Source organism: Amphiprion ocellaris, chromosome 1, assembly GCF_022539595.1.
Source record: "Amphiprion ocellaris isolate individual 3 ecotype Okinawa chromosome 1, ASM2253959v1, whole genome shotgun sequence".
Classification (NCBI taxonomy): Eukaryota; Metazoa; Chordata; class Actinopteri; family Pomacentridae; genus Amphiprion; species Amphiprion ocellaris.
In genome coordinates, this window is record NC_072766.1 from 4,499,652 (window position 1) to 4,527,052 (window position 27,401).

The 27,401-nt window shown below is 35.9% G+C and overlaps 1 protein-coding gene across 4 annotated transcripts in view; it reads left to right on the forward strand.

Annotated features, from left to right (window-relative positions):
- The first annotated feature begins 405 nt into the window (after window positions 1–405).
- Window positions 406–27,401, forward strand: part of scml2 (Scm polycomb group protein like 2) — a 49,830-nt gene continuing 22,834 nt past the window's right edge. Inside the window, exons 1-7 of one of the 4 annotated variants that reach the window (XM_023268383.3) lie at window positions 406–497; window positions 9,571–9,639; window positions 9,856–9,924; window positions 10,447–10,517; window positions 11,197–11,431; window positions 14,201–14,289; window positions 15,648–15,891. In XM_023268383.3, coding sequence (XP_023124151.2) covers window positions 9,618–9,639; window positions 9,856–9,924; window positions 10,447–10,517; window positions 11,197–11,431; window positions 14,201–14,289; window positions 15,648–15,891 — 730 coding nt within the window. In that variant the 5' untranslated portion in view covers window positions 406–497; window positions 9,571–9,617. Of the gene's footprint in view, window positions 502–9,570; window positions 9,640–9,855; window positions 9,925–10,446; window positions 10,518–11,196; window positions 11,432–14,200; window positions 14,290–15,647; window positions 15,892–27,401 lie in introns of all 4 variants that reach the window. The other 3 variants (XM_023268385.3, XM_023268384.3, XM_055012313.1) reach the window with 3 other exon arrangements.

Here is a 27,401-nt window from a genome sequence, read left to right on the forward strand (position 1 = left end):
AAATCTTAACAATTTTGGGCAAGTTTTCATTATTTTGGACAAAATTTGAGTTCTTTCAGAGATATAGTCATATATATTAAATAAATATATGTGAGTGAATCTTTTCAATTTTTCAATTTTCATTATTATGGACAAATTTTGGCATTTTTTCATTGCTCTTTATAACTAGTTCGTATTATTTTCTTGCTCCAGTACCTGCTGATAGATTTCAATCTCATCACCTCCTGCTGCATGAAAATCACCAAACATGAATCTTTTCGTTCCCACTCGACCTGCAGTTTATTATTAACCCCCGACACCAAACGATATCCGCCTTATTAAAGCCGCTAATGAATAATAACCCTCCTTCCTCTCCGGTTATGTTTTTTTTCTAACCTCCAGCGGAAAAATGTGAATTGGAGCAGTGCGCGGCGGACATGCGCGGAGCTGCAGCGAACATGGCGGCTTGCATCTGCTACAAAGTGAGGAATCTCCCATGAAAACATCCTGTCCACACGGTCGGTACGGCTCCTGTCTCATTACTACTCTAACGCGAACAAAACCACGAGCTTTCTCTTGTCTTCTCTCGCTTGTTTTTCCCGTTGAGGTGGGAAGTTGTTGATGAACCAGAAGCGATCCTGCTGCTTCTGTTTTTTCCTCCTCCTCCTCCTCTCTCCTTCCATTTGCTCTGATAGATCAGACAGCACAGTGTTTCTACTGAATCCTGCAGCTTTTCTTCTTGTTTTTCACCAGCTACCTTCAGCTCATTTGCTGTTTCCTGCAGAGGGAGGAAAGGGGAGGATTTGCAGAGGAGCTGGGGGGAAAGCAGCAGCCTGCTAAGATGAGGATACAATGCAACGTTAGCTGGGTTTTAGCCCGAATAATGAGCTCCGTCCCGCCCACTAAATGTGACCAGAACCCAAAATGAAAATGCGTCACAGACTTTTCTTTAATTTTCACCTTCTTCTGCTCGTCCAGCCTCCTGCTCCTCTCAGCCTGCACATGGCTGAAAGAATGTTTACCCAACATGCAAGCTGCTGCTTTTTCCTCCACCTCTGAGGCTTTTTCCCCCATTCAATTCAATGCAACTCATGTTAAATGTTAAGAGAAACAGTTTGGCTGCAGGAGAATGAATGTGTGATATGAAGGTAGAAGTTCCATCCTGGAGGTGACGCCCTGCAGGAAATGTGATCCTCACGTCTGTCTCCAAACTGAGAGGATGGCTTCAGGTTGATGTCATTACTGTCAAATTATTTCTTAACCCTCCTGTTGTCCTCATTTACAGGCACCAAAAAATATTGTTTCCTTGTCTGAAAAAATTCAAAAATTCAGCAAAGAAATTCCCCAAATTTCTGAAAATTTGCAAAACCTTCAGGAAGAAAATTCCAATAATTCATTCATATTCATTCATTCATAAAAGTTTTATTTTAAAAAATCTCCCAAATTTGGCAAGAAAATTCTTGTAAATATATTCAAAAAATTAGTAAAAATCTTCCCAAAAAATCCTAAAAATATCTAGTGATTCCATCTAGATCATTAAAACTTGTAATATTTTATTTAAGAACATTCAGAAAAAAATCTACCAAAATCCAGTGAGTTTTCTGAATGTTCTTAAGAAACATTTTTAACATTTCTTTTTTCCCACCAAAAAATGTTCAAAGATTTCCCAAAAATGTTGAAAATGTGGACATCAGAAGTTTCACTGTGAAAATCTATTTTTTCCCACATTTTCAAACGGGTAAATTTTGACCCACAGGATGACATGAGGGTTAAAGAAGGAAAAAAAAAAGAAATTTCACCTGTTTGCCACATGCACAAAACAGGAATTGAGTCATGGACATATTGCATCACACCAGCAGGGTTAAATTCACCCTTAAAGGGATCATTATGGAAAAATATTTGAGTCATTTTGTACAAATCATAATAATTGTGGGCACATTTCTATTATTATGAATGCATTTTGACTAGTTTGGTTATTTTTGACATTTTTGAGTCATTTGAGACATGTTTCAAGTCATTTTGCATTTTTTTATGCTTGAGTATAATTTGTTCATGATAGATAATGACTTTTGTAGCTTTATTATTATTTTTATTTATAGTATTATTATTATTTGAGACATGTTTAATGTTTTTGAAGCTGTCCTGTGTGACAGAGGAAGCAGAGGCCCAGAGAATGGTTTGAGTCCGGGCTTGCAGGTTGATCTCATTACTGTCAAATTATTTCTTGAAAACAAAACAAAACAAAAATACAAATTTCACCCTTTTGCCCCATGCACAAACAGGAAAGCACATGTTGGAGGGTAAAAAGTGAATATGAGTGCATTAATATCACTCCGTCAGTTAGAAATGGGTTTATTAGGTGACCTTTATTCATGAAATGCAAAATATTTACAGTTTACAGTTTGTTAAATGCAAGATTTCCATTTTATATCACTGTGAGTTTGATTATGGGTGACTCTTTTGTCATTTATAAAGTAAAAATGTCAAAAACTCCAGCAGCAGGTCCTCAGTAATGAGGATTTCCTCAGACCTGCATCTGTTTTCATAATCGATTATTCAGCTAATTGCTTTCTTGATCAGTTAATTTTTTTTACTCTATTGATTCTAAGATATTTAGCTTACAGTCTAAGACATTGAAGACAAATTAGTAATGTTTTTGTGACAATGAACAGGTCGAACAAAAGAGGACATAAAGTGCTGGAGGATAAACCTGCACATTTAAAATCACTCCAACACTTTGCACAGCGTCAGTTAGAGATTAATTTTTTTAGTTGGTCATTATTTTGAAGTGAAAATGAAAAATATTTGCATGTTACAGTTTGTTAAATGCAAGAATTTGCAGCTTTATTCTGTTTTATATCACTGTCAGTGTGGTTCAAGGTGACTGTTTTTCATTTTTAAAGTAAGAACGTCATAAACTCCAGCAGGTCCTCAGTAATGAGGATTTCCTTAGATCTGCATGTTTCCATATTCGATTATTCTGCTAATTGTTTTCTTGATTAATTCCATTTTTTATCTGTAAATTCTTGGATATTCAGTTTCCAGTCTAATAACTAAAAGAAAAGCATCACAGGGTCATATTGAGGAGGCTACCTGTAAATGTTTGGTGTTTGAGGTTAAAAATTTACACGTTTTATGTGATAGTGAACTGAATCTGTGAATGTATTTGGGGTTTAAACTTGCTGGTTGTACAAAAGAGGAAGTACTGTGCTGAAAGGTAAACACACATTTAAAATCACTGCAACACTTTGTAGAGTGTCAGAGATACGTTTATTAGTTGGTTGTTATTTATGAAGCAAAAATGATAATATCTGTGCTTATGGCTTCTCAAATGCAAGAATTTGCAGCTTTCCTCTGTTTTTAATAACTGTCAACGTCATAAATGATGAATCTTTCTGTCAAAAACACCTAATAGCAGAGATGAGAATTTCCTTTGACCTGCATCTGTCTTCATAATTGATTATTTAGCTAATTGTTTTTTTTTTGATTAGTTAAGTTTTAACTCAAAACCTCACTCCAACACTTTGCAGAGTTTCAGTTAGAGATGGGGTTTATTATTTGGTCGTTATTTATGAAGTGAAAATGTAAAAATATTTACAGTTTATAGTTTGTTAAATGCAAGAATTTGCAGCTTTATTCTGTTTTACATCACTGTCAGTTTAAGGATGACTGTTTTTCATTTTTAAACTAAGAACATCATAAACTCCAGCAGCAGGTCCTCAGTAATGAGGATTTCCTTAGATCTCCGTCTGTTTTCATATTCAATTATTCTGCTAATTGTTTTCTTGATGAATTACAGTTTTTCATCTATAAATTGTATGATATTCAGTTTCCAGTCTAATAACTAAAAGAAAAGCATCACAGGGTCATATTGAGGAGGCTACCTGTAAATGTTTGGTGTTTGGAGTTAAACATTTACGTGTTTTATAAGATGGTGAACTGAATCTGTGAACATGTTTGAAGTTTAAACTTGCTGGTCAAACAAAATAGGAAATAATGTGCTGGAGTTTAAACCCACATATTTAAAGTCCCTCCGTCACAGGTTTATTCGTTATTAGTAGTTATCATTATTTATGAAGCAAAAATGCTAATATCTGCGCTTATGGCTTCTCATATGCAAGAATTGGCAGCTGTCCTCTGTTTTTAAATGACTGTCAGCATCATAAATGATGAATCTTTCTGTCAAAAACACCTGATAGCAGAGATGAGGATTTCCTTAGACCTGCATCTGTTTTCATAATCGGTTATTCAGCTAATTGTTTTCTTGATGAGTTAATCTTTTACTCTATAAATTCTAAGATATTTAGTTTACATTCTAATAAATGAAAGAAAAGCAGCACAGTCTCATGTTGAGGAGGCAGCTTACATCATTTGAACTGTTAAATCGTTTTAGCAGAAACATCCACTAGAATGATATAAGAATATTTTGTTTTATAGATGTATAATAGAAAGGAGTCAGCATAACAACACGACAAATGAAGACGCTTTTCTTACTTTAATGCTGTAGCCGATGCAGGACATAATGTTATCAGTCATTTCATTGATTACTGGTCAACAGAAGCAGCAGTTTTGATAATAAGTTATAATCTAAGTTATTTATCAAGCAAATGTGCTGCTTCCAGCTTCTGAACTGTGAGGATCTGCTGCTTTATTTCATTCTATGTTGAATATTGTTAGCCTTTTTAAGACTATTTTGTCCTGTTTGGCTCTAGGAATTTGTTTTTGATGTAGACTCAGCTTGTTAATTGCAAAAATAACTGACAGAACAGTTATTTAGCCATGAAATCAAATATTGCTCTAGTACAGGAATGTCAAGCTCATTTTAGTTCAGGGGCCTCATTCAGCCCAATTTGATCTCAAGTGGACAAGACCAGTAAAATCATAGCATAAAAACTTATAAATAACCACAACTCCTAATGTTTCCTTTGTTTGTGCAAAAAAGTACATTCTAAAAATGTTCACATTTAGGGAATTATCTTTTTACAAAACATTATGAACAACCTAAACTTTCTAGAGAAAAATAAATTCAATTTCAAAAACATTCAGCCTCAGTTTATCATTTACTCATTACAACTTCCAGATCACAGTGTCTACAAAGGAACACAACATTTAGTCACAGGAATCTGGAACTGAATGATGTAATATTTTACTTTTGAAAAGGCAAAAAACAACAAAAGCGAGACAAAATATGACAAAAATGAGGCACAAAACGACAAAAATGAGAAACAAAATGACAAAGAATGAGACAAAAAATGACAAAAGTGTGAAACAAAACAAAAATGATACATAAAGCAACGAATAAAACACAAAATATGACAAAAAACACAAGCGAGACAAAAGGAAACAAAGCGACAAAAACGTGAGACAAATGATAAAAATCAGACAAAAAACAACAAAAGCAAGACAAAATATTACAAAATCGAGACGTAAAATGACAAAAAATGAGACAAATGACATGAAACAAAAAATAGAGACAAAAAATTTGACAAAAAGGTTACAAAGTGACAAAAAATGGACAAACGACACAAATGAAACAAAAAATGACAAGTCTGAAACAATACACAAAACAACGAATAAAGCAAAACACAAAATGACAAAGTAAGACAAAAAACACAAGCGAGGCAAAAACGAGACACAAAACACTAAAAACGAGAAACAAAATGACCAAAACACGAGACAAACGACAAAAATTAGACAAAAAAGAAAAAAATGAGACAAAATAAAAAAATGAGACACAAAATGACAAAAGAACAATGAACGATCTATTATTTTACTTTATGAGCAAAACAACTTGTCATGGTCTAGAAATTATTTAACATTTATAGTTTTACAAATTGCAGTTAATGTCTCCTCTGTAATTTTTACACTTTGAGGGCCGGATTGGACCCTCTGGAGTGCCAGTTTTGGCCCGCGGGCCGCATGTTTGACACCCCTGGTCTAGTAAATGCCACACATCTTTAATGGAACTTCAGTTTAATGATTTTTTAATTCTCTTTTGTGAACTTACATGGCGAGATCAAAGGATTTGTGCAAAAACCAGACCTTGAAAAAAGGAAAATAATGGTTTCTAACTATATTATTAACTTTTTTGATGTGAAATTTTCTGCAATTACAACAAAGCAACTTTTAGTAATGCAGAAAACAAGTATATAGCAGTTAACACTCTGACAGCTCGTGCTGACACCAGGCCATTTTTCAGACTTCAGGTTTGTGAACATTAGGCTAATCCCAGATCAGTGGCTGCCGTGGTGGAAATGGAGGTAGTAAAAATTAAGTGCTTCCTGGTCTGCAGGGCAGTTTTGTCTGACCCTCTTGAGTGAGGCGGACAGACCAGAGCAAACACTGAGCCGGTCTGCAGCAAAGCGACGAGCTGAGCTGGAATCCTTTTCATGTCGGCCAGCAGACGTCTCACATCCACACGTCTTAATGGCTTTTTATGGCAGCTTGGAATCTTTATGGCTCCTCCGGACTCAATGGGGTTCATTGCAGAGACAGAAGGGGTCTCCAGAGGGAGGGACGGCCACAACACGCTGCAGATGCTAGAAACTTTGCAGCACAAGGGAAGGAGACGTTGTCTGGCTTCTGGGGACGTTTTAACCTGCCATTTTTGGGGATTTTAATTGGAATGTGTTGCTTTTTTCTGCTGCTGTGGATTGTTTTTGTGTTTGGTTTTGAGCTCTGTGTCGGCTTTGCAGAGAGCGGGACGATGCTGATGAGTTCTTTTGTAGACCTGATGAGGAATTTTGGGCCTGATTTTCAGCATAAACAGTTTGGTAACAATTTTATTTCAATTATACTTGTTAGTGAATCAGGAATAAATCCTAGAAATGTTGCAAAGCTGCTAATTTTAACATTCAGACCAGAGAAGTTCGTAAGGACTGATAGCAACACAAACAGTAACCATGGTTTCATTGGGATCTTCTGCATTCTTTGTGTTTTTTGTGATCTAGTTGTGAGTCTCAGATTACATCTTAGAATATCTAAATAATATTACAGTCTTTTGCAGTTTATATAATACTGAATCACCGTAAACAGGTTAATCAGGAGCAAAGTGTCTCCTATAGATTTTTTCCTCTTGGAAAAAATAAATTTCCCGATTCCTGCACAGTTTTTAATGGAAAAATGCCGTTATATGTATAACAATACTGGAATTTTAGCATTTAATTCTCGAAAAGAATACAGTTTTTCACAGTCAAATATACATATTGTTGCGCTGATAATGGAAACATGCAACAATATTTATAACAAGTAACATGGCAATTTCTGTATTTATTACATGTAAAAAATGCAGTTAGTTACTGGTCAAATTGATGTACTTTTGAATTAATAATGGACATATGCTTTAATATTTATGACAAGTTTAACTGCAATTTTTGCTAAAAATTCACATATTTCATGTTAAATACACTAACAGTTGTGCTGATAATGTAAAAATGCTGTAGTATTTATAATAAGTTACACAAACTTTATTTTGTATAGTATTTTCATGTAAATTTCTCATGTAAAACTTTCTTTAACAATAAAATATGGAATGAAGCACATTTTTAACCCTAAAATCAACAATATCAATACATTTCTTTACCGTAAATATGTAGAAAATGTTTTACCATAAATTTACAGCAGCATTCTGGCGACCAGAGCTGTCAGAATTTTACCATTAAAACAACAATTTTTTTTTTTTTACTGTGTTGTTACAGTCGCACCTGAAGTAAACAAACTGCAGCAAGGCATTGTGTTTTAAGGAAGGATTCTTTAGTTTTTCTTCTATTCCACAAATTCCATTAAAATCCCCTAAACTATAAGAATATTTTCTAACTTCTATAACCTGAGTGAGTCCATTTGTTCTTATTCCAGACAACAATCTTTCATATGTTACAGATAAATATAACTTCATTAGGAATAAAAGCAAAGTAATTTTCTAAAACAGCTGCTGCAACACTGAAGCCTCAGCAAACGTCACTCAAACACCAGAGAATCTTGTGTTTCTTCGGGACTATTTTTAGCTGTGGATTAATACACATTTGATCCTGTTGTGTGTGTGCAGCGACATGAAGGTGGCGTAAGAAGGATTGACTCTGAGTAAACCGAAGTGTGTGTTGATGGTAACAAAGGAACGTGTCAGCTGGTGCAACTGTGTGGATCATTGTGTTTTGTTAGGATGAACAATAGCAGGTTATCAGGGTTCGGCTGCACAGATAGTACAAGAAGGATCGAGTTAGTCCTGATTTTTGGTGTTTTTATGGGATTTGTTGGCAGCACGAATAATATCACAACATTACAAGAAAGGTTAAGCTACAAGAAAGTAGTTCAAATGACATAATAACACTAACATACAAAAGAAATACCAGACCAAAATGAAAAGTCATTTAAATTAAATTTAAAAGAGTAAAATACAGTAGAAGATACAAATAAAATAGAATAAAACAGACTAAACAGGAAAATAGTGTTAGAGAAGATATACAAAAAATGACATTGGCAAACAGGACTTAAGTTAAAACAGTCCCAGCAGTAATTGTTTTTGTTCTAAAAATGTTCAGAGAAAGTTCTGGTACTGTTTTGAGCAGGAAGTTTTCTTAAAGTTCCCAGAATGTTGTTCTTAAAAGCTGTAGAAAGTTCTCTAAAAATATTCATTTTCTAAATGTTGCATTGTCTCTCTTTTGTTATTATGTAACACTGTGAGAACATTTTATAGACACACAGAAAGGTCCATCTATAATTGAGGGACTTTTGAAGTCCATGGGATATATCTTGCATACATTTTTATTAAAAAATAAAAACTAATTATGATCATGTCTTTACAAATTCCATCATTATTTATTATGGGAACAATCAGTAATAAAAAAATGACTGGATATCACTAATATGTCGACTAAATAACCATCCAAATTTAATAACAACCACCTTCTAATTAGCTAAACAATAATAAAATGAGTTTATTCAAAAACAGTTTTGATTGTGTTCTTTTTATTAAGTTGAGATAATCATGACAGATATTTCTTTTTTCGAAATATATCAAATTTTATGTGGAAAATAACAAATTGTATCTCTGTCCCAGAAATCACTTTCCACTAAGTTCCCCATTACAAAAACACCTCTCAAGGAAGTGTGTTAATTCCAGATCACATGACCTGCTCCACATGATGTCATTTCCTCCTGAAGAAAAGACTGGCAAGACTCCAAGGCTTTCTGAGTTATTTAGTATAAAGTAGTCAACAGGTTTACTACAATATCTTTAGAAATAACTTTCAATTTCAATTTTACTCAATTGCATAAATAATATTTAGAAGAATCTTTCTGTAAAAATGCCATGTGGTGTTTGGTTATAGGCAGCCATGTTGATTTTAGGTCTGAAAACAGCAAAAATGTCAACTATGATACCTGTTCACTATTTTACAAAAAGTCCCACAGTTGTATATTGACCCGTCACATAAACACTGTTGATATTGTGCAGATTCTTTCATATGTGGAGATTCAGATGTTGCACAGATTCCTCTTGATGTGGAAAATAACCACACTGTGCACATGTACATATTGAACAGCAATGATTTTGTACGTATTGTGGCTGATGTTCCTGGACCGTGTTGTCTCCAGTGTCTGCTTAGGTCCCTGAAGATCTGACTTCACCTGCAGCGGTCATCATGGGCCGAACACCACACAGAGGTAAACCTGTTGTCAGATCTGCAAACATCATGAATCAAACACATGGCAGAAAAGATCAAAATCCTCACTCATGTTTCCCACAGCTTAATTAGATTTTTTTTGGGTGTTTGAGACTCTCAGAAGTGTTTGGTTGGCTTCGTTCTAGCAGTAATTGTAGTCTGTGTATCAGAAGCTGCAGAATTCTGATGAGCGCTTCAATCATCATTTTGATTTCAGATCAAAAAGAGGAGAAGAAGGAGAGACGAAGCAGCATCACAGCAGGCTCTGCCCTCGACAAATCCAACGGTTGGCTCCTCACATCTCTGCCTTGTTGATCCTTTCATTAGGCTTTCTGAATTAGTAGCTACTTTTTTAGGATTCAACCACTTTAGTGTCACCGCTTGCAGAGATCAGTCACCTGTTTTGTCTTCGTGGGTTAAGAAAAGCACTCACTCATGTTGAGCTGTGAGTTCAGTAGGTTTTTCAAGTTTGTGAGGACTTCCACTATTTTTTTATCTTTTTTTGTGCAAACATTTATTTTTGTTTCTTGCGCTGTGCAGATTTATCAGCTGTGCATAAAAAAGAATAAAATGAACTTTTTTCTCTCTATTTAGTTATAATCTATTGTAGAAACATGCAAATTATTTTTTAATTTACTCAGATAAGCTAATAATTAGGTGTTTTTTTTCTAGTCAATAATAAAGATATGTTATTTTTATTGCTTGTTTTTGTTTGTCACTTGACTGTTTTTTTATTTCACACCTTCCTATAACTGCATCTGTGTCTCTGTGGTCTGAAGTTCACTTCTTTTATCTTTTTCTTTGCCAGAACCATTCAGCTGGGAGGAATATCTGAGAGAAACATCCTCCATTGCAGCATCCCCTACCTGCTTCAAACAGGTATCTGATTATTAAAATGCAAATTTAAGGTCCCTTTGTTTGGATTATTTCCTCAAGTGTCTCCCTTTACTTTTAATATTAATAATTATGATAATATTTGAGTTGATAATTGTTGTCGCTGTTCTGTTTTAGAAATAGTTGCTTAGTTAAAGAACTACTCTGCTGATCTCATGTATTTTTATTGTTCATCCAAAACCACCACAAGTTTTGTCTGCAGAGCATCTATACTTTATTTCTCTGTGCCAAAAAGCTCCATTTCTTTTGCAAAAACAATCAAAAACAAATCAAATGTAATTCAGACTGAGCCTTGCTGTTTCATTGAGTTGGTATAGACATTTATTTATGATCAACTAGAGCTGAAAATGGTCCCAAACAAATATAAGCTGCTGGTTACACCAGTTAATGACCAACATTGTTAGATTCTTATTTATATTTAGTCTTTTATTCAAAAAGATCATATTTATGACTCTTGTAACAATTTTTCATCTTCAGAAGGAACAAACAGGTCAAAAATGAGTCAGAAAGTTCTTATCGATAACAAAAATGAAGACTATTGCCAGACTTTTCTTATTTACTGTAATTTTGAACTTCCAGTCTTCATAATATTCTCACCTTTGACATCATATGAGCCCCTTGGACCAGCAGAGATGACTGAAGGTCTCTTTGTGTCCCTCTGCAGTCCAGAGTTCCTCCCTCCAATGACTTCAAAGCCGGTATGAAACTGGAGGCGCGGGACCCTCGCAACTCTAACTCGGTGTGCATCGCCACGGTGATGGGCATGATGGGAACTCGTCTGCGCCTGCGTCTGGACGGCAGCGACAACACCAACGACTTCTGGCGGTTGGTCGACTCGTCGGACATCCAGCCAATAGGAACCTGCGAGAGGAACGGAGACATGCTGCAGCCGCCGCTGGGTGAGAGGACTCAAAGTTTTAGTAAAATATTTAGCTTTTTCTGCATTTATGTGAAAGTGTTTTCAGTCTAGAGCATGTTTTTGAACTAGAAGTTGGATAATTATAGTTCCTAGAAAGTGGCTGAACTAAAAATCCTTCGCATAATTCATGAAGGACGCTTACACAACCGAAAATATAACATTATAATGACAGTATTTGATCTTTGACGCCCACAGACACACACAGTCGTCTAATACAGGGGTTTTTACTTAATTTGCCTGATTAGTAATAATAATAGTAATAATAATAAATTTTATTTGTAATGCACTTTTCATTTAAGCAAAATCTCAAAGTGCTACAGTAAAGATGTGAAAGGATAAAAAACAAAACAAGCAAGTAAAATAAAAATAAAAAATAAAAAATTTCAGAGACACTTTTGGGGGGGGTGGAGGAGGTGACAGTTATTAGTGCAGAGGTTTATTAATTTAGTAGAATCACAGGCCTTCTTCACATTTGAACTTGTAATAGCAGGAAAAGCACAACAACATCAACTACAGCTCTGTTAGAATCCAGCGTCCCAGTACATTTTTTTTACACTGACGACATCCGTTTTGGCCTTTTGTCCACTGAAAATATAACTATTTTTATGTTAAAGATATTCAGAAGCTTTTTTTTTGCAGTGTTGAAGTGTAGACAGAGAAAAACAGACACTTTTGGAAACAAAAGGCTGAACTCATTTTAGTATTTTGAGCCTCCTTATCTCCTCTTTTCTCCGTCCTTCTGCCAGTGACCTGGAAATCAGTCTTGCTGTGGCATCTTGAAGTAGGTCTCAGTTCCAAAAATGCATATTGAGGATAGAGGAGGTATATCCTGGATGAATCCAATGAGTCTTTTCTGCACATGTAACATAATATACAGACCATGTCGGGAGCAGAACTGCATAAATATAGTGTCATATTTCTCGAAATCAGTCATAAATCATGTCACTTTTTATTTGTGTTGCATAATTTCATGTGTCATGCATCATTTTCGGGTTAAATAATGTATGAGATCTTACATTCTCGTCACATTCTGCTGCATTGTCAATTGAATTCAAATTAAACATGACATGAATACTGTTCTGCTCCTGTAACAGAGATCATGAAATACAGCAGTAGGCTGTAACAAAGCAGAGCACAGACGATGTAGCTGCACCATGTGTCAGGTTTGATGGAGGTCGCTTTGAAACGACTGCTCTGAATCTCACTGAAGGATGTCTCGTGTCTCCTCTGCTTGTGGCAGTGATCGAGATGCGAGGAGAGAAACCGAGAACGTACAAACTGAGAAAAGAGTCATCGATGTCCGCTTCCTCATTGGCTCCTAGCAGTCACTGCCTTCTCTGCTCTGATTCATCACGCCCCTATCACATGATTCCACGACCAAGCAGTCCACCACACGCACACGCACGCACGCACACACACACACACACACACACACACACGCACACACACACACACACGCACGCACGCACGCACGCACGCACACACACACACACACTGTATCTGAATAGTCATCTTTCCTGCGTTTTTTAGGCTGTTACTGGGTCAATATATAATTGAGGAACTATTGAAGTCCATGGGATATATCTTGCATACGTTTTTATTAAAGGTAAAAAAAACTGTTTTGTATGTTCATTATGATCATGTATTTACAAATTCCAGAATTATTTATTATGGAAACAGTCACTTATTAAGAAAAAAATGACTGGATATCACTAAAATGTCAACTAAATAACCATCCAAATTAAATAACAACCACCTTCTAATGAGCTAAACAATAATAAAATGAGCTGATTCAAAAAAAACTGTTTTGATTGTGTTCTTTTTATTAAGTTGAGATAATCATGACAGAGCTTTCTTTTTTTGACAATATATCAAATTTTATGTGGAAAATAACAAATTGTATCTGTGTCTGAGAAATCACTTTCAACTAAGTTCCCCATTACAAAAACACCTCTCAAGGAAGTGTGTTGATTCCAGATCACATGACCTGCTCCACATGATGTCATTTCCTCCTGAAGAAAAGACTGGCAAGACTCCAAGGCTTTCTGAGTTATTTAATATAAAGTAGTCAACAGGTTTACTACAATATCTTTATAAATAACTTTCAATTTCAATTTTACTCCAATTGTACATATTATATTTTAGAAGAATCTTTGTGTAAAAATGCCATGTGGTGTTTGGTTATAGGCCTGAAAACAGCAAAAATGTCAACTATGATACCTGTCAGTTATGTTACAGAAAGTCCCGCAATTATATAATGACCCAGTATAGAGAGAGATTATTTCTGAAATTATTCTAAAATGCTCATCTGGACAGAAATAATTTTGCTTTAAATCACCTTTTTTAAAAGAAAAAAAATGAATGAGGATGTAGCTTAATACTAGGACCTTAAAACTGAAGCAATTAAATGGAATTCAGGCATCATTAACTTTATTATTTACCTGCATGTTTCATACTGTGGCATGATCCAGATGTCTTCTGTCCAAAAGGCCTGTTTGTATGAGTTAAGGACTTTTAAGTAATTCCTGACAAGACAATATCTAGTTTAAACCTCATCACAGACCTGACCAGCATAAAAACCAAGATACTCAACAAATACTTTACTGCACCGATGCAACAATTCTATAGAAATCCAAGATTACCTGAAAGAAGTCCTGCTCACTGATCTTCAACATTCCTCTGATACTCCCACAGGTATGAAGGGGATAAATGTCTCATTGTAAACATATCATGCTGATTTTGTTTACAGGTTTCAGGATGAATGCCTCCTCATGGCCCATGTTCCTCCTGCGGACGCTCAGCGGTGCAGAGATGGCTCCCGCCTCTGCTTTTAAAAAGGTAATGACAGCTAGAAGCTGCGAAAACAAACGAAAAAACACTTAAAAATTCACATTTTCACCAAAAATACTCAGAGTGAATCCACATTGTGAGCAGATCTTCCTGAGATGCACAAACTCTGCAGTGAAAACAAGGTGTCATTATTGTTTCAAAGTCAAGGTTTTTAAATTCATTCATTCATATATACAGCATTTATCTATAGTCAGGAAATCATTGAAAGATGACAAGGACACTGAGTCAAATTACAAAAACAGTGATAAATGAAAGAAAAATAAACAGACAGAAATGATGAATACATTTTTAAAAAACACAATTTAATATAGAATAAATAAAGTTAATTTTATATCAAGGACAGTAGTTGATAAAATTTTTAAACCAGGTTGGAAAATATAAAAGATATAGCAAAGTTTAATTTTTTGTCTGATTGTTGTTGTTGCAGTAACTAGGACAGACAGAAGGGGGCGCCACTCACAAATCAAAGCTCATGCTGCACTTGTTTGGACACAATACCAGTAGATACCTGCAGCGTTTAACCCTCCTGTTGTCCTGCGGGCCAAAATTGACCCGTTTGAAAGTTTGAAAATGTGGGGGGAAAAAAAATATTCACAGTGAAACTTCTGATGTCCACATTTTCAACATTTTTTGGTGGAAAAAATAAATGTTAAAAATGTTTCTGAAGAACATTCACATAAAAATCAACCAAAATCCAGCGAAATTCACTGGATTTTGGTTGATTTTTTTTGTGAATGTTCTTAAAGAAAATATTAGAAGTTTTCCTGATATATATGTAATCACTTTAGATATTTTTAGGATTTTTTTTCGAAGATTTTTACTCATATTTTGAAAATATTTACAAGAATTTTCTTGCCAAATTTGGGTAATTTAAAAAAAAAAAAAAACTTTTAAGAGAAACTTTTAAGGTATTACTGGAATTTTCTTCCTGAAGGTTTTGCAAATTTTCGGAAATTTGGGGAATTTTTTTTGCTGATATTTTGGATTTTTTTCAGACAAGGAAACAATATTTTTTGGTGCCCGTAAATGAAGACAGCAGGAGGGTTAATGTAGCTAAAAGGTCAGAAAGAGAAATATATTTTACTCAAAAAAGCACAAAATGATGTTGAAGTTTTTGTTTTAGTACAATTTTTTAGAAAGTCGTGTAAAAAATATGTATGTAACTATGTAATACTTTCACGATTGATTTTCTTAATTAGTTAATTTTGATGCAGAGCAGACTTTGGTCACCATATGAAAGGTTTTTATTGTGCACAACTTTCCTTCTATGTTCACGGTTCACTTGTTTTCACAAAAGCTGTTGCTGTGCAGTATTTGTTTGTTTATTTATATTCATGTGTGTTCAGGAACCAGCCAGCCCTGCTAAGAACTACTTCCAGCCTGGTATGAAGCTGGAGGCGGTGGACAGGAAGAACCCCTACTTGATTTGTCCGGCCACGGTGGGGGAGGTCAGAGGTCAGGAGATCTTCGTCATGTTTGACGGCTGGCGGGGCGCCTTCGACTACTGGTGTCCGTTCGACTCCAGAGACATCTTCCCCGTGGGCTGGTGCACCCTGACCAAACACAGCTTGCAGCCTCCTGGAAACTTCTGTGAGTGCTGCTTTGCTTCATGTTCTTTCTTATTATGCATTTTGTCTGATTATAACAGCTCATGGAAGCAGGGACTTCAACATTTAGTGAAAACTAATAGACCTCGTTCTCACTCAGCAGGTTTTCATGTTGATAATTTCGTTGCATTTAAAATCACCATGACGTCTGTATCCTCCTGAGACCCAACCCATTCATTTATGTCCTTTGTGCTGGACATTTGTTTTGTTCTATATCTTTTGACTCATTTGAGCTATCCTACTAGTCATGATGTCCTCAATAGAGCACATCCTGGCCTTTCCAGTGATGTTTCATATGATAAGGTGGGATGAGGGAAACTTTGTTTTCATGCTGAGACAAAATGGAGACTGCAGCAAAATGCAGGCGTCCTGACTGTTGAGAGTTTATTTTATGTTCAGTTTAGTTTCATTAGAAAATAGAATGACATTCTTGTTTTCTTGTCAGCCCACTTTGATTTTGAAGTGTTGCACATGCTGTAAAATCTAAAATCTGAGATCTAAGTTGTGGTGGTAGCTCCAAAAAGGCAGGAAATCAAAAAAAAGTTAAATTGAAACATACTTTTTTCCCTCAGTTCTCAGGAAGATATTTGCATTCAAGAGTAGATAGTTTCATGCTTATGAATTCACTTGACACTTACATGTGTTAAGTGAAATTAACTAGCTAATTAACTGAGCTGATTATTCAGATGATGCCTTTGGGTGCACGACTGAGGTTTGTATGTTTATCCTTTAACTCTCTAAACCATAAAACCTGGCAGCGGGTTTGAAAGGCAAACTGACCTGGGGGCACTTACAGAAATATTCAAATGTATTAGGAAAAAAATCTACTTTTTGTAAAGTATTATTGGGTCAATATATATACTTTTTGTAACATAGTTGACAGGTATCATAGTTGACATTTTTGCTGTTTCCAGGCCTAAAATCAAGGAAATGACATCATGTGGAGCAGGTCATGTGATCTGGAATTAACACACTTCCTTGACAGGTGTTTTTGTAATGGAGAACTTAGTGGAAAGTGATTTCTGGGACACAGATACAATTTGTTATTTTCCACATAAAATTTGATATATTGCCAAAAAAGAAAAATCTATCATGATTATCTCAACTTAATAAAAAGAACACAATCAAAGCAATTTTGAATAAACTCATTTTATTATTGTTTAACTAATTAGAAGGACTTGTTATTAAATTTGGATGGACATCTTAGTGATATCCAGTCATTTTTTATTAATAAGTGATTGTTTCCATAATAAATAATTATGGAATTTGTAAAGACATGATCATAATGAACATAAAAACATTAGTTTTTTTACTTTTAATAAAAGTGTATGCAAGATATATACCATGGACTTCAATAGTCCCTCAATTATATATTATTAACCTTATTATTTTTTTAAAAATATATGGCATTTTAGCTTTGTAATCCTGGATACAAAAGACATTTTTAGCTCTCTGTACTTATAGCCATGATTTTGCTGTTTCCATAAAGGTGCAGGATTTTATATTGTAGTAAAAAAAGAGCCCAGAGGAGCAAAACACCCAGAAACAGCTTTTAGTTAAAAGGTTAAGGCACAAGTACAAGGATCGGGGCAGTAAAACTCTTAATTTCTTTGGTTTTTGTGGTCGTTATTGTTGTGGACAGTATACATTTTGGCCACTGGAGAGCAGCAGAGCGTAGATGTTGACGTCAGCTTCGCCATAAAGGAAAACTGTGCTAACAGCCAGACAGCAGAGTAGTAGAGGCGACTTTGTGAATGAAACAAGGAATGAATGAGAAGCAAAACATCATCCTGGTTGCTCTGTGCTCGCATCTCTCTTTAATGTGCCTTGAAGCTTTCAGAGGTTGGATGTCAGGTTTCTGCTCCAGGTTATAAAACCAGAGAGGCCTTGTTCAGAACAGCTTAAAGTGCCTTGTTGTGTCTGGAGCTGCAGTTTCCACATTGCGTCAGAGCATGTCTCAGATGTTTTTGATCAAATTAACTCCATATTTTATTCATTTGTTAGTTTGTTTTGTAAAAATGCAATAATTGTTCAAGATAATATTTTATACATGACACACTTTTACCTTTATCTACTTGGATGTGAATATATTTTGTAAAAATGCAATAATTGTTCAAGATAATATTTTATACATGACACACTTTTACCTTTATCTACTTGGATGTGAATATATTTACAACTACAGATTTGTGGCACCCAGATAGCTCAGCTGGTTGAGTGGGTGACCCATGAACAGGAGCTCTCGTTCCTGATGCAGCGGCCTGGGTTCCATTCCTTTGCTGGGAACTTTAAAAAAAAAAAAACTACAGATTTGTACCCAACTGTGAGGCTGTAGAGGAAATGCCAAATATGACAATGATGAAATTTACGCTCTCATTGTTTGGTAGTGGGAAGTTAAATGTATTTATTCAGCTGTTCATTTTTTTTTTGTGGTATATACAAAGTTTATGGAGGTTATTCTTCAGGTTCCCATCAGTCAGAGTGTGGGGATTGGCATTCATTGAAATATTTTAAAATTCAAAATTTCAACCCTAGAGTCTTGTTGGAGGACATAAGATTTTTTATTTTTTTTAACTTTTGTGACATTTTTCAACATTTTTAATTTTCATGTTAAAATTCAAGGTCAATGAAGTTACCATCTATGGTTTCTTGCCCGTTAGTGGTAAAAAATAAATAAATGAATAAAAAACATTCCAAGAAATGTATATATCATCATTTTGCACAACTACCCAACCCTAAAATGTGTGAGTTTCATCAACTAACCATGGTTAGTTCTCACGTTTGTATCATAAATATGGAAGAGGACTGAGCTGCGAGTCCGTCTTTTTCCAACTTTGGAGAAAAGAGAAAGTTTGATACGTTCCAGGCCTCTGCTGATTGGTCAAATGCAATGATGTCATATTCTGAAATGTAGAGGGATCTTCGCTCATTGGCTGGATGAAATCCTCATGCTTCTCAACCTCACTGAGAGTTTCCAAATATGATCACTTGCCCGATAAAGAATACTGAGATTTTTCCATTCACAGATTTATCATTTAATCTTTAAAATGTCGAAGTAAAACAGTGATAAGACTTCTAAACCACAACTTGACATCTTCAAATTATTGCTTGTTTTTATCTGACCAACAGTCAAAACCACATAAATATTCAGTTCGATGCAAAAAATCCTCACATTTGAAATGACAAAATCAGCAACTCTTCATTTTTGTTTGATAAATGGCTTTTAAAAATGGATCATGAGTATTGTTTTCTATAAAAGATGAACTGGAATAACATTAAATAAACATAACTGTAGCACTATCAAGGCGGCAGATCTTTTACTGCATGACTGAGTGGTTGATATTTACTGTACCCAGACCACAGCAGAATAGGAAGTTAATTATTAATAGCGGATGTTAAATCATTTAACCAAAGATCACAAACACTTGTAGAAGAAGTATTCAGATCAGTCGTTTCAGTACAAGTAAAGTACTACAGTCAAAAAAAAATGTTACAAATACGAGTCCAATCTTTATAAATTTTTGCTTGTAAAAAAACAAAACAAAATGCTCTTCTATTACTGAATCCTTAGATGAACTAAAGTGAGCAGCTTTTTAATCAGTAAGTAGGTGAAGAGAAGATAATCTTATTTGCTTCATATACTCTTTTATACTTTAAAGTGTAGCAGTGCAGCATTTCTGATTATTGACAGTAAATCCTGGAAATACAAAGTAGCATAAAAGAAAATCAAGTGATTCTAATGTAATTATCATGAAATAATGTCATAATATGTGCCTTCAACTCCCAATACAGTGACGCTTCTATTTTTTATAAAAGTAAATAGTATTTTTTCTTCAGTAAATTCTCCTTTGAGTAATTGAACTCTTAATAAATTTGTTGTTTTGCAGGCTCACAAGCTTTTAAGATACTTGAATGTGTTTGTTCTGTTCAAGTCGTTCAAATGGAAGAGAAAATTACGAATACCAAAGTCAGTTTGGGAATATTGAGGCTTGAATTTCATTTATTCTACTGTTGGTGTGTTTTTTGTGTTGAGTTGGCTGGCTTTGTCGACGAGGTTGTGACCCACAGCTCTGACCTCCACTAAGAGTCGGCTCAGTTCCCTGAAGACTCGACGAATCCGCTTGAGCAGATTCCACTTTCAGATCTTTTTATCATATATTAGTGCAGCTGTACATCACTACAGGCTGTGTTTTTTAAATGTGTGGTAGTTTAGGCTGTTCTTGACTCCATTTGCACTTTTAAAGATGTGACAAAACAGCGTGGTAAAACTGCAATCATAGATTTTTCAACACAGATGTAAATGTAATTTTGTTCGCCTACATCTCAGGATATTATCTGCTGAATCTTCTTGTGTTTTTACGTCATTGAATACAATCAAAAGCTTCTTTGGACTTCTACTGGGACTTCTTATTTGTTCTGTTTTACAATAAAAAAAATTTTGTTTTCATCTGGAAGAAATTAAATGTGTAAAAATGTCACTTAAATGCCTATAAATGCTAGTTTAGTTTATTTAAAGAAAAAATAATTGTGTGTCTCATTGAAATCTTAGATATCTACATCGGAACATGGGACAAATATCAACAAAGATGGCAAAATTAATTGAAGATTTTCAGATTTTTGTGGGAATATTCTTGTCAGATTAACGATTTTATTGATAATTCATTTAATAAAACTACAATTGTGAGAGTAATTCACCTGCACATTTAGGACACTCAAACTAGAGATCCTTTTTTTAAAATGCATTCATCGCCTTTATATTATTCTCCAAGTACCAAAACTATTCACATTTTATACATTTTATTTTGTATCTAACATCTGAAGAAAATGACAGGTTTTGAGATTTTTATAACTACACATCACTTAATTTTCTTCAAAAGCAGTTTAATATTTTGTAGAAAACAGTCCTTTCAAATACAAACCAAATCTAGAAGCTGATTTATTTTAATTTTAATTTCATTATTCAGTCAGGACCCTGTGAGGATGCAAATGAAGGCTGACCAATAAAACGGTATGAAAAACACACAAAAGACAAGCTGCTGTCATCATAATTGATGCAGGTGCAGTTGTAAGTTTTCAATTCAGCCCTTTTTTGCACACTTTGTTCATTAATATGTGTTGATTTATTATTTGGCTCAACTAAATATTCTTTGAATTAGAGAAAAATATTTTGCAGGAGCTTCTTCTGCCTTTGAAAAAACTGCTTTTCCAACAATTTTGAGGTTTATTTGAGGCCTCTTAACAAACATTACCCTGCTTCTTTCTTTAGGAATTTTATATTCCCTTCTTTTTTTGTAGGCTGTGATCATCTCCTAGTCTGCAGAAATAAGAGCTTTAGTTGAGTTTATTAAACTGTGGAGGCTGTACCCAACTATTAATTACCAATCAGTATGTAATTATACGGTAATTATGCTCAGCAGCTTCACCAGGGCGTCGCCTTGTGATTCGCTCTGCAGCTTAATGTTCAAGCTTTAGCTGTTTAGTTTCTGTGGCAGGTATTCAGACGTTTGTCATCCATCAAACTCACTTTGACAAATGGCTCCCGAGTCAGTCTGCTGAACTCTGGAATTCTGATAAAGTTTAGCCGGCGTGATAAATATCAATCATCCCCCGTGTTTGCTGTTACATCTCATCAGCTCCCATCTTGCAGTTTCCTCCCCTTTTACCTTGTTGTCGATGTCCGCTGGTCAGGAAGCAGGCGGCTTGAAATAACCCAGACCTGCAGCCCTGATTAATGGGAGGTGTGTGTGTGTGTGTGTGTGCATGTGTGTGTCTGTGTGTGTTTGGCTTTTCCCCACATAGCTGATGGATGACAGCAGTTACATGTCTGTCAGAGCGTGTTCTCACAGCGATGCAGTGAAGTTTACAGCCTCCTTCCGGTGTTTATGTGTCGATACACCAGGAAGACTGAAGATGTGCTTCAGTACGAGAGGAGCTGAACATGACGTTAGATCTGCTTCTCAGCTTTCCATGTCAGCTTTATAGGGTTAAGACAATCTTCAGAAGTTAACTGTGTTGATCCAGCTGTACGATTTGTTGTGGTGTAAACAAAAACTGGAGTTTTTTCATCTCAGTTACGGACAGATTTGCATTCCCTCCTATATTTTCTGCTTATTCTTAAGATTTTTTTTGGCCCTGAACAGATTTATTATTTAATCTTTGAAAATTTGGAAAGTAGTCAACAATGATCACACTCCTAAACGACAACATCCTTATAATATTACTTGTTTTTGTCTGACCAGCAGTCCAAAACCCAAAGATATTCAGTTTACAATATCAAATAATGCAAAAAAAATAAAAAGCAACTCTTCCATTTGTTTAATAAGTGGCTTAAAACCTGATCATAACAGTTTTTTTCAATACAATAATAAACTGAAATGTTTTTTCTGGTACCATATAGACGACATGCTTAAAAAAGTGTAGGAATATCTGGAGCCAGAGGATGAGAGGAGCTGCCTTTACATGACATTCTTATATCTGCTTCTCCACTTACCATGACAGCTTTGTAGAGTTAAGACAGACTTAGTTGTGCCGTTGTCAAGCAGTTTCACAAATACAAAGATCCTCCCTGTCCACCTTCCCCTCCAGGCTTATTCTGTATGGTGCTGATGTCATGTTGGAGCTCTAATGATTGCTAATTTCTTCAGAGAAAATGCTCTCATTGACATCCGATCATGACTAAGGAGCTCTGATTTTATAGAAACGTCTAATTTGTCTTGACAGAAGTGTCCAGATAAACTTGATCCGCTGATATCGACCAATTTTCAGTGCAATTAAAGGCAGATTTAATGGAAATGGTGTTTTATTCTAATATATTTAATGTTATATTTAATGAATCCTCACATTGCCGACTCTGTAATCATACAACCATCTTAATTAAGTGAACATCTCAAAGTTGTTAACGTGTAAATGTTTCCCCTCTTTATCCATCACAGAAGATTAAAACTTTACATGTGTCAATATAGAACTGAGGGACTTTTGAAGTACATGGGATATATCTTGTACACATTTTTATGAAAAGTAAAAAATCTAATATTTCTATGTTTATTGTGAGCATGTCTTTACAAATTCCATAATTATTTGTTATGGAAACAATCACTTATTAATAAAAAATGACTGGATATCACTAAAATGTCAACTAAATAACTGTACCAATTTAATAACAACCACCTTCTAATTAGCTAAAATATAATAAAAGGAGCTTATTCAAAAATAGTTTTCATTAAGTTCTTTTTATTAAGTTGAGATAATCATGACAGATATTTCCTTTTTGGCAATATATCAAATTTTATATGGAAAATAACAAATTGCATGTGTGTCTGAGAAATCACTTTCAACTAAGTCACCCCTTTAAAAAAACATAATTCCAGATCACATGACCTGCTCCACATGATGTCATTTCCTCCTGAAGAAAAGACTGGCCAGACTCCAAGGCTTTCTGACTTATTTAATATAAAGTAGTGTGTGAGTCAAGTGTGGATTTATCACGTCAACAGGTTTACTACAATATCTTCAGAAATAACTGTCAATTTCAATTTTACTCAGTTGTATATATAATATTTAGAAGAATGTTTCTGTAAAAATGCCATGTGGTGTTTGGTTATAGGCAGCCATGTTGATTTTAGGCCTGAAAACAGCAAAAAGGTCAACTTTGATACCTGCCAACGATGATGCAAAAAGTCCCACAATTATATATTGACCCTTCTGTCGACAACTTAAAAAGTAGCAAAGCTTGGCTTGAACTTTGTAACTCTAACAATGTTGTGGAGCAAATGAGAGATCAGTAAACCAGTGGACATATGAAGCGGTGATGACATCAGTCAGTTGTTTAATTTGGAATCTATCCTGAGGCTGACTGATGAGAAATACTGAGTTCTTCCATATTTTAAAAACGAATGAGCTAATCTCTGCCACAGATCAGAAATACACTGAGATTTTGGGCTACTTTTCCAATAAAATGTCCTTTAATCAGTGAAATTCTTCCACCATACAAGCATTTTTTTTAACTGAAATTAATAAAGCTGAGAGGTTTGACACTGTTGAGGATTAAACCCAGGATTTGTACCAAGTTTTTAGTTTAGTTCCAGCTTAGACTTTGTTACAGTCTGAGGTTATGAATCCTGCTTCTGTGTGCTGCGTGTAGAAAGATTCACCCTTTGTGTGTGAGGGCAGTCTGAAGAAAACAAAAAGAAAAGAATAATGTAAATCAGCAGCTCCCGTATTTGTATGTGAGTAAGTGAATAAGTAGGGCTCGGTTGAGGTGTTAATGAGCTGATAATTAGCCGTGTGTGCGTGAAAAGAAAGTGAGAGACTCTGTAATTATTACTATGTTTAAAATTCCTAATTAGCTTTCATCAAACTTGTCCTGTTGCGACCCCGCTGCATATTTTTGAAAGAGGAGGATGCCAGGATAGCGTATAATTATTTTCCCTTTTGTACAGTAGGCGTTCGTGATCATGCAAATTTTTTTTCTTCTTTTTTTTCCCACTTTTGGTGCGATGCATCTTTGTGTTAGTTTGTTGGTCCAAATGCAGAACGGTGCTTTGTGAATAATGCATGAAGGGTTGAGCGTAAGTGTGTGTGTGTGTGTGTGTGTGCGTGTGTGTGTGTGTGTGTGTGTGTGTGTGTGTGTGTGTGTGTGTGTTAGCAGACGCTGGTGGTCCTCTTTGTTCCAATATAGCAAAATAATGCAGCTTTTTGTCACCTTAAAATTACCCCGCAGAGATGCATTCTATTACTCAGATTGCTTAGAAAAATGCTAAGATGTTGCTATCAAAAATCAAAAAAAAAAAAAGCTAAATCTGCACATTCTTCTCTTGAATATCATGCATATGAATTTATTTCTGCCGTTTGTTGTAACTTCTGAGCTCTTTTGGCCCTCGTAGACTAAACAAATCAAATTCTCTGTGGGGATTCTCACAAGAATAGACTTGAAAATAAATTCTCAGTGCGAGAACGGGGTCAAATAATTATATATCTCATTAGGAAACATCATGTTGTGCAAAGTGATATCAAAGAGTTTGTATTCCGTCTTGAACCTGCAACATGAGCGCTCGGGTTTGTCTTTTTTCTAAGCAGATTAAGACGTCTTTGAGGGGGGCTTTGTGCAGGCTTCCTCTGACCGCTCTTGCTCCACATTGTTCCAGAGCCGGGGTGATGTCCGACTATGCCGCTGCTGTTTCCTGATGCTGGACCCGACCATCTTTCATCAGGGAGGGTCTGAATAGGCTGAAGTTACAGAGTGTGGGGGGGTTAGGACCTCCTTCTTCTCCTGGCATGTGACACTGTGTTTGTACGTCACACGCCGACTCCAGGAGTTTGGCCCTTTGCACCCGTCTCAATCAGGATCCAGTTTAACCTTTTACCCCCCCTCCTAGTCCTTACCCTTTTCCCCATCCCCCACTGTTACCCCCCCTCCCCACCTCCAACAGAGGCTTTCTCAGAGGCAGGTGACTGATGCAGACTGTCGATATGGCCTACAGATAACATTAATAAAGGGCTCAACTCCCCCCCTTCCCTCCCTCCAAACCCACTCTTTCTTCCCTCCCTCTCTCACTCTACCCCTCCCTCACCCCCCCATGCAAATCTGCCTCCCCCCTTCCTCCTCCCCCTCCTCCCTCCTGCTCATTCATTGGGAGGGAAGCTTTTTGCAGCGGCTTCAGCCAGCAGCAGAGGCACAGGCGGAGGCAGCGTGGGCTTTGTTGTGGGCTACTGCCGGGGGTAGAAAAGAGACGAGGGGCAGAAACGCACAGAGGCAACCGAGAAAGCAGCTGATCGAAGAAAAACGAGACACTGAAGCGCAGCTGAGACGAGCGTGTCGGAGAGAGAAAAGTTGAGAAGAAGGGGAAAAAGTAGTGAGGGAAATTAACAAAGGAGAAAGAGTTGATTGAAGAGAGAACCAGGAAGCAGCTGTACCCAGTGAGTAGTATTGTTGCAGACAGTAGTACTACTATCATCGCCGCCGTTTCCACTACTGCTGCTGCTGCTACTACAAAAAGCCACAACAGTGAAGTTCTGCTTTTTCGGTGGGGATTTCCTGGTGAGTTGACTGTGTTTGCCAAGCTGTTTCTTTTTGTTCTTTATGCAGAAATGAAAGGAAAACTTGTCACAGTTTATATTATCTGCTTAGTCTGGGATGTTTTGTTTTTTCAGATGTTATGTAGCATGTTTCTAAATATGTTTCATGAGATTCTATTTTCTGTGGAAGTATCTGTTTCCTTCGTGACATGTGCAAGATTTTTTTTTCTCACTGAAAGACATAAAATCTGACAATTCGGTGATCAGTGGACACAAGTAATAGTTGCTTGTTGTTGACTTAAAGGATGTTTTGTGATTTTGGGAGTCTGAATGTGTTTCACGAGACTCTATTTTCTGCATATGTGTCTATATTTCTGTTTTTTTTCCACTGAAAGACACCTAAAATCTGTCAAATCAACATGGATACAAGTCATAGCAGCTTGTTGATATTCAATAATAGTGTCTGTGAAAAATCTAAAATCTTGAAAACTGCTACTTTTCTTTTGCAGTTTAGAAACAAGGAAAGGAAGTTAAAACTAATCTGTGGCTCAGATAAAAGTTGCCTCACATGCCTTCTTGTTGGGGGTAAATGGTTAAAGCTGCTGTTTCACAGTTTCCTTTGTTAAAAGCACAAAGAGTTGTTTCCTTTGAATACACTCACATTCATTCAAATATATCGTAAGAGGACTAGCGACCAATGACTCAAAGTCTGGAGCTTTAACAGCGTTGTTGGCTGTAATTAAGTGTGCAGCTCCATGTGTTTTTGATCATGTCTTTTTGTGTGTTTGGCATCAGGCTTTGGTTTGCAAAGGGCTCAGGAAAAGATTCAAATGTTTTCATTACGCTCACTTTACCCGCTCAAAATAATACAGTCAGTTCGAAAAGAGAGACTGATTTTAATCTGTTTGTGTGTGTTTTGAAGCCGGAGAACATTGTTGTGTTTCTACTACATGGCCTGAAGCTATTTAAGTAACTTCCCCCCTGTTCTGCTTTCTGCACACAGTCCCACACCTGAATCTGCCGCTCATGACTTTCATAGTGCTGCAAATTTCACTCAAAAGAGCGTGTGGGTGTGTGGACTGTTTGCTTTGAGGGTGCTCTTCATGCAGGGGTGTGTGTGTGCGTGTGTGTGTGCGTGTGTGTGTGTGCGTGCATGCATGTGTGTGTGTGTAATTAGATGAGAGGTAACTCTGTGGAGCCCCTCCCCCCCAGACAGCAGACACACTTCTTAGTTTATGCCGTTCTCATACGTGCACGAACGCACATGTTTCCTCAGGCTGTGGCTTACACAGGTCAACGGGTCGACTTGGAATTATATAGTCATGATCGGCACCATATGTCTCTGTTTTGTTGCACTGTATATCGGATATTTTGTTTTGTTGTTTTTTGTGAAGAATAATCGTTAACATTTTGTTTGCAGATTTGGATTTTTTGCAGTATCTTGTTATATTCGCTGATGTGAAAGTCCTTGCACATTGT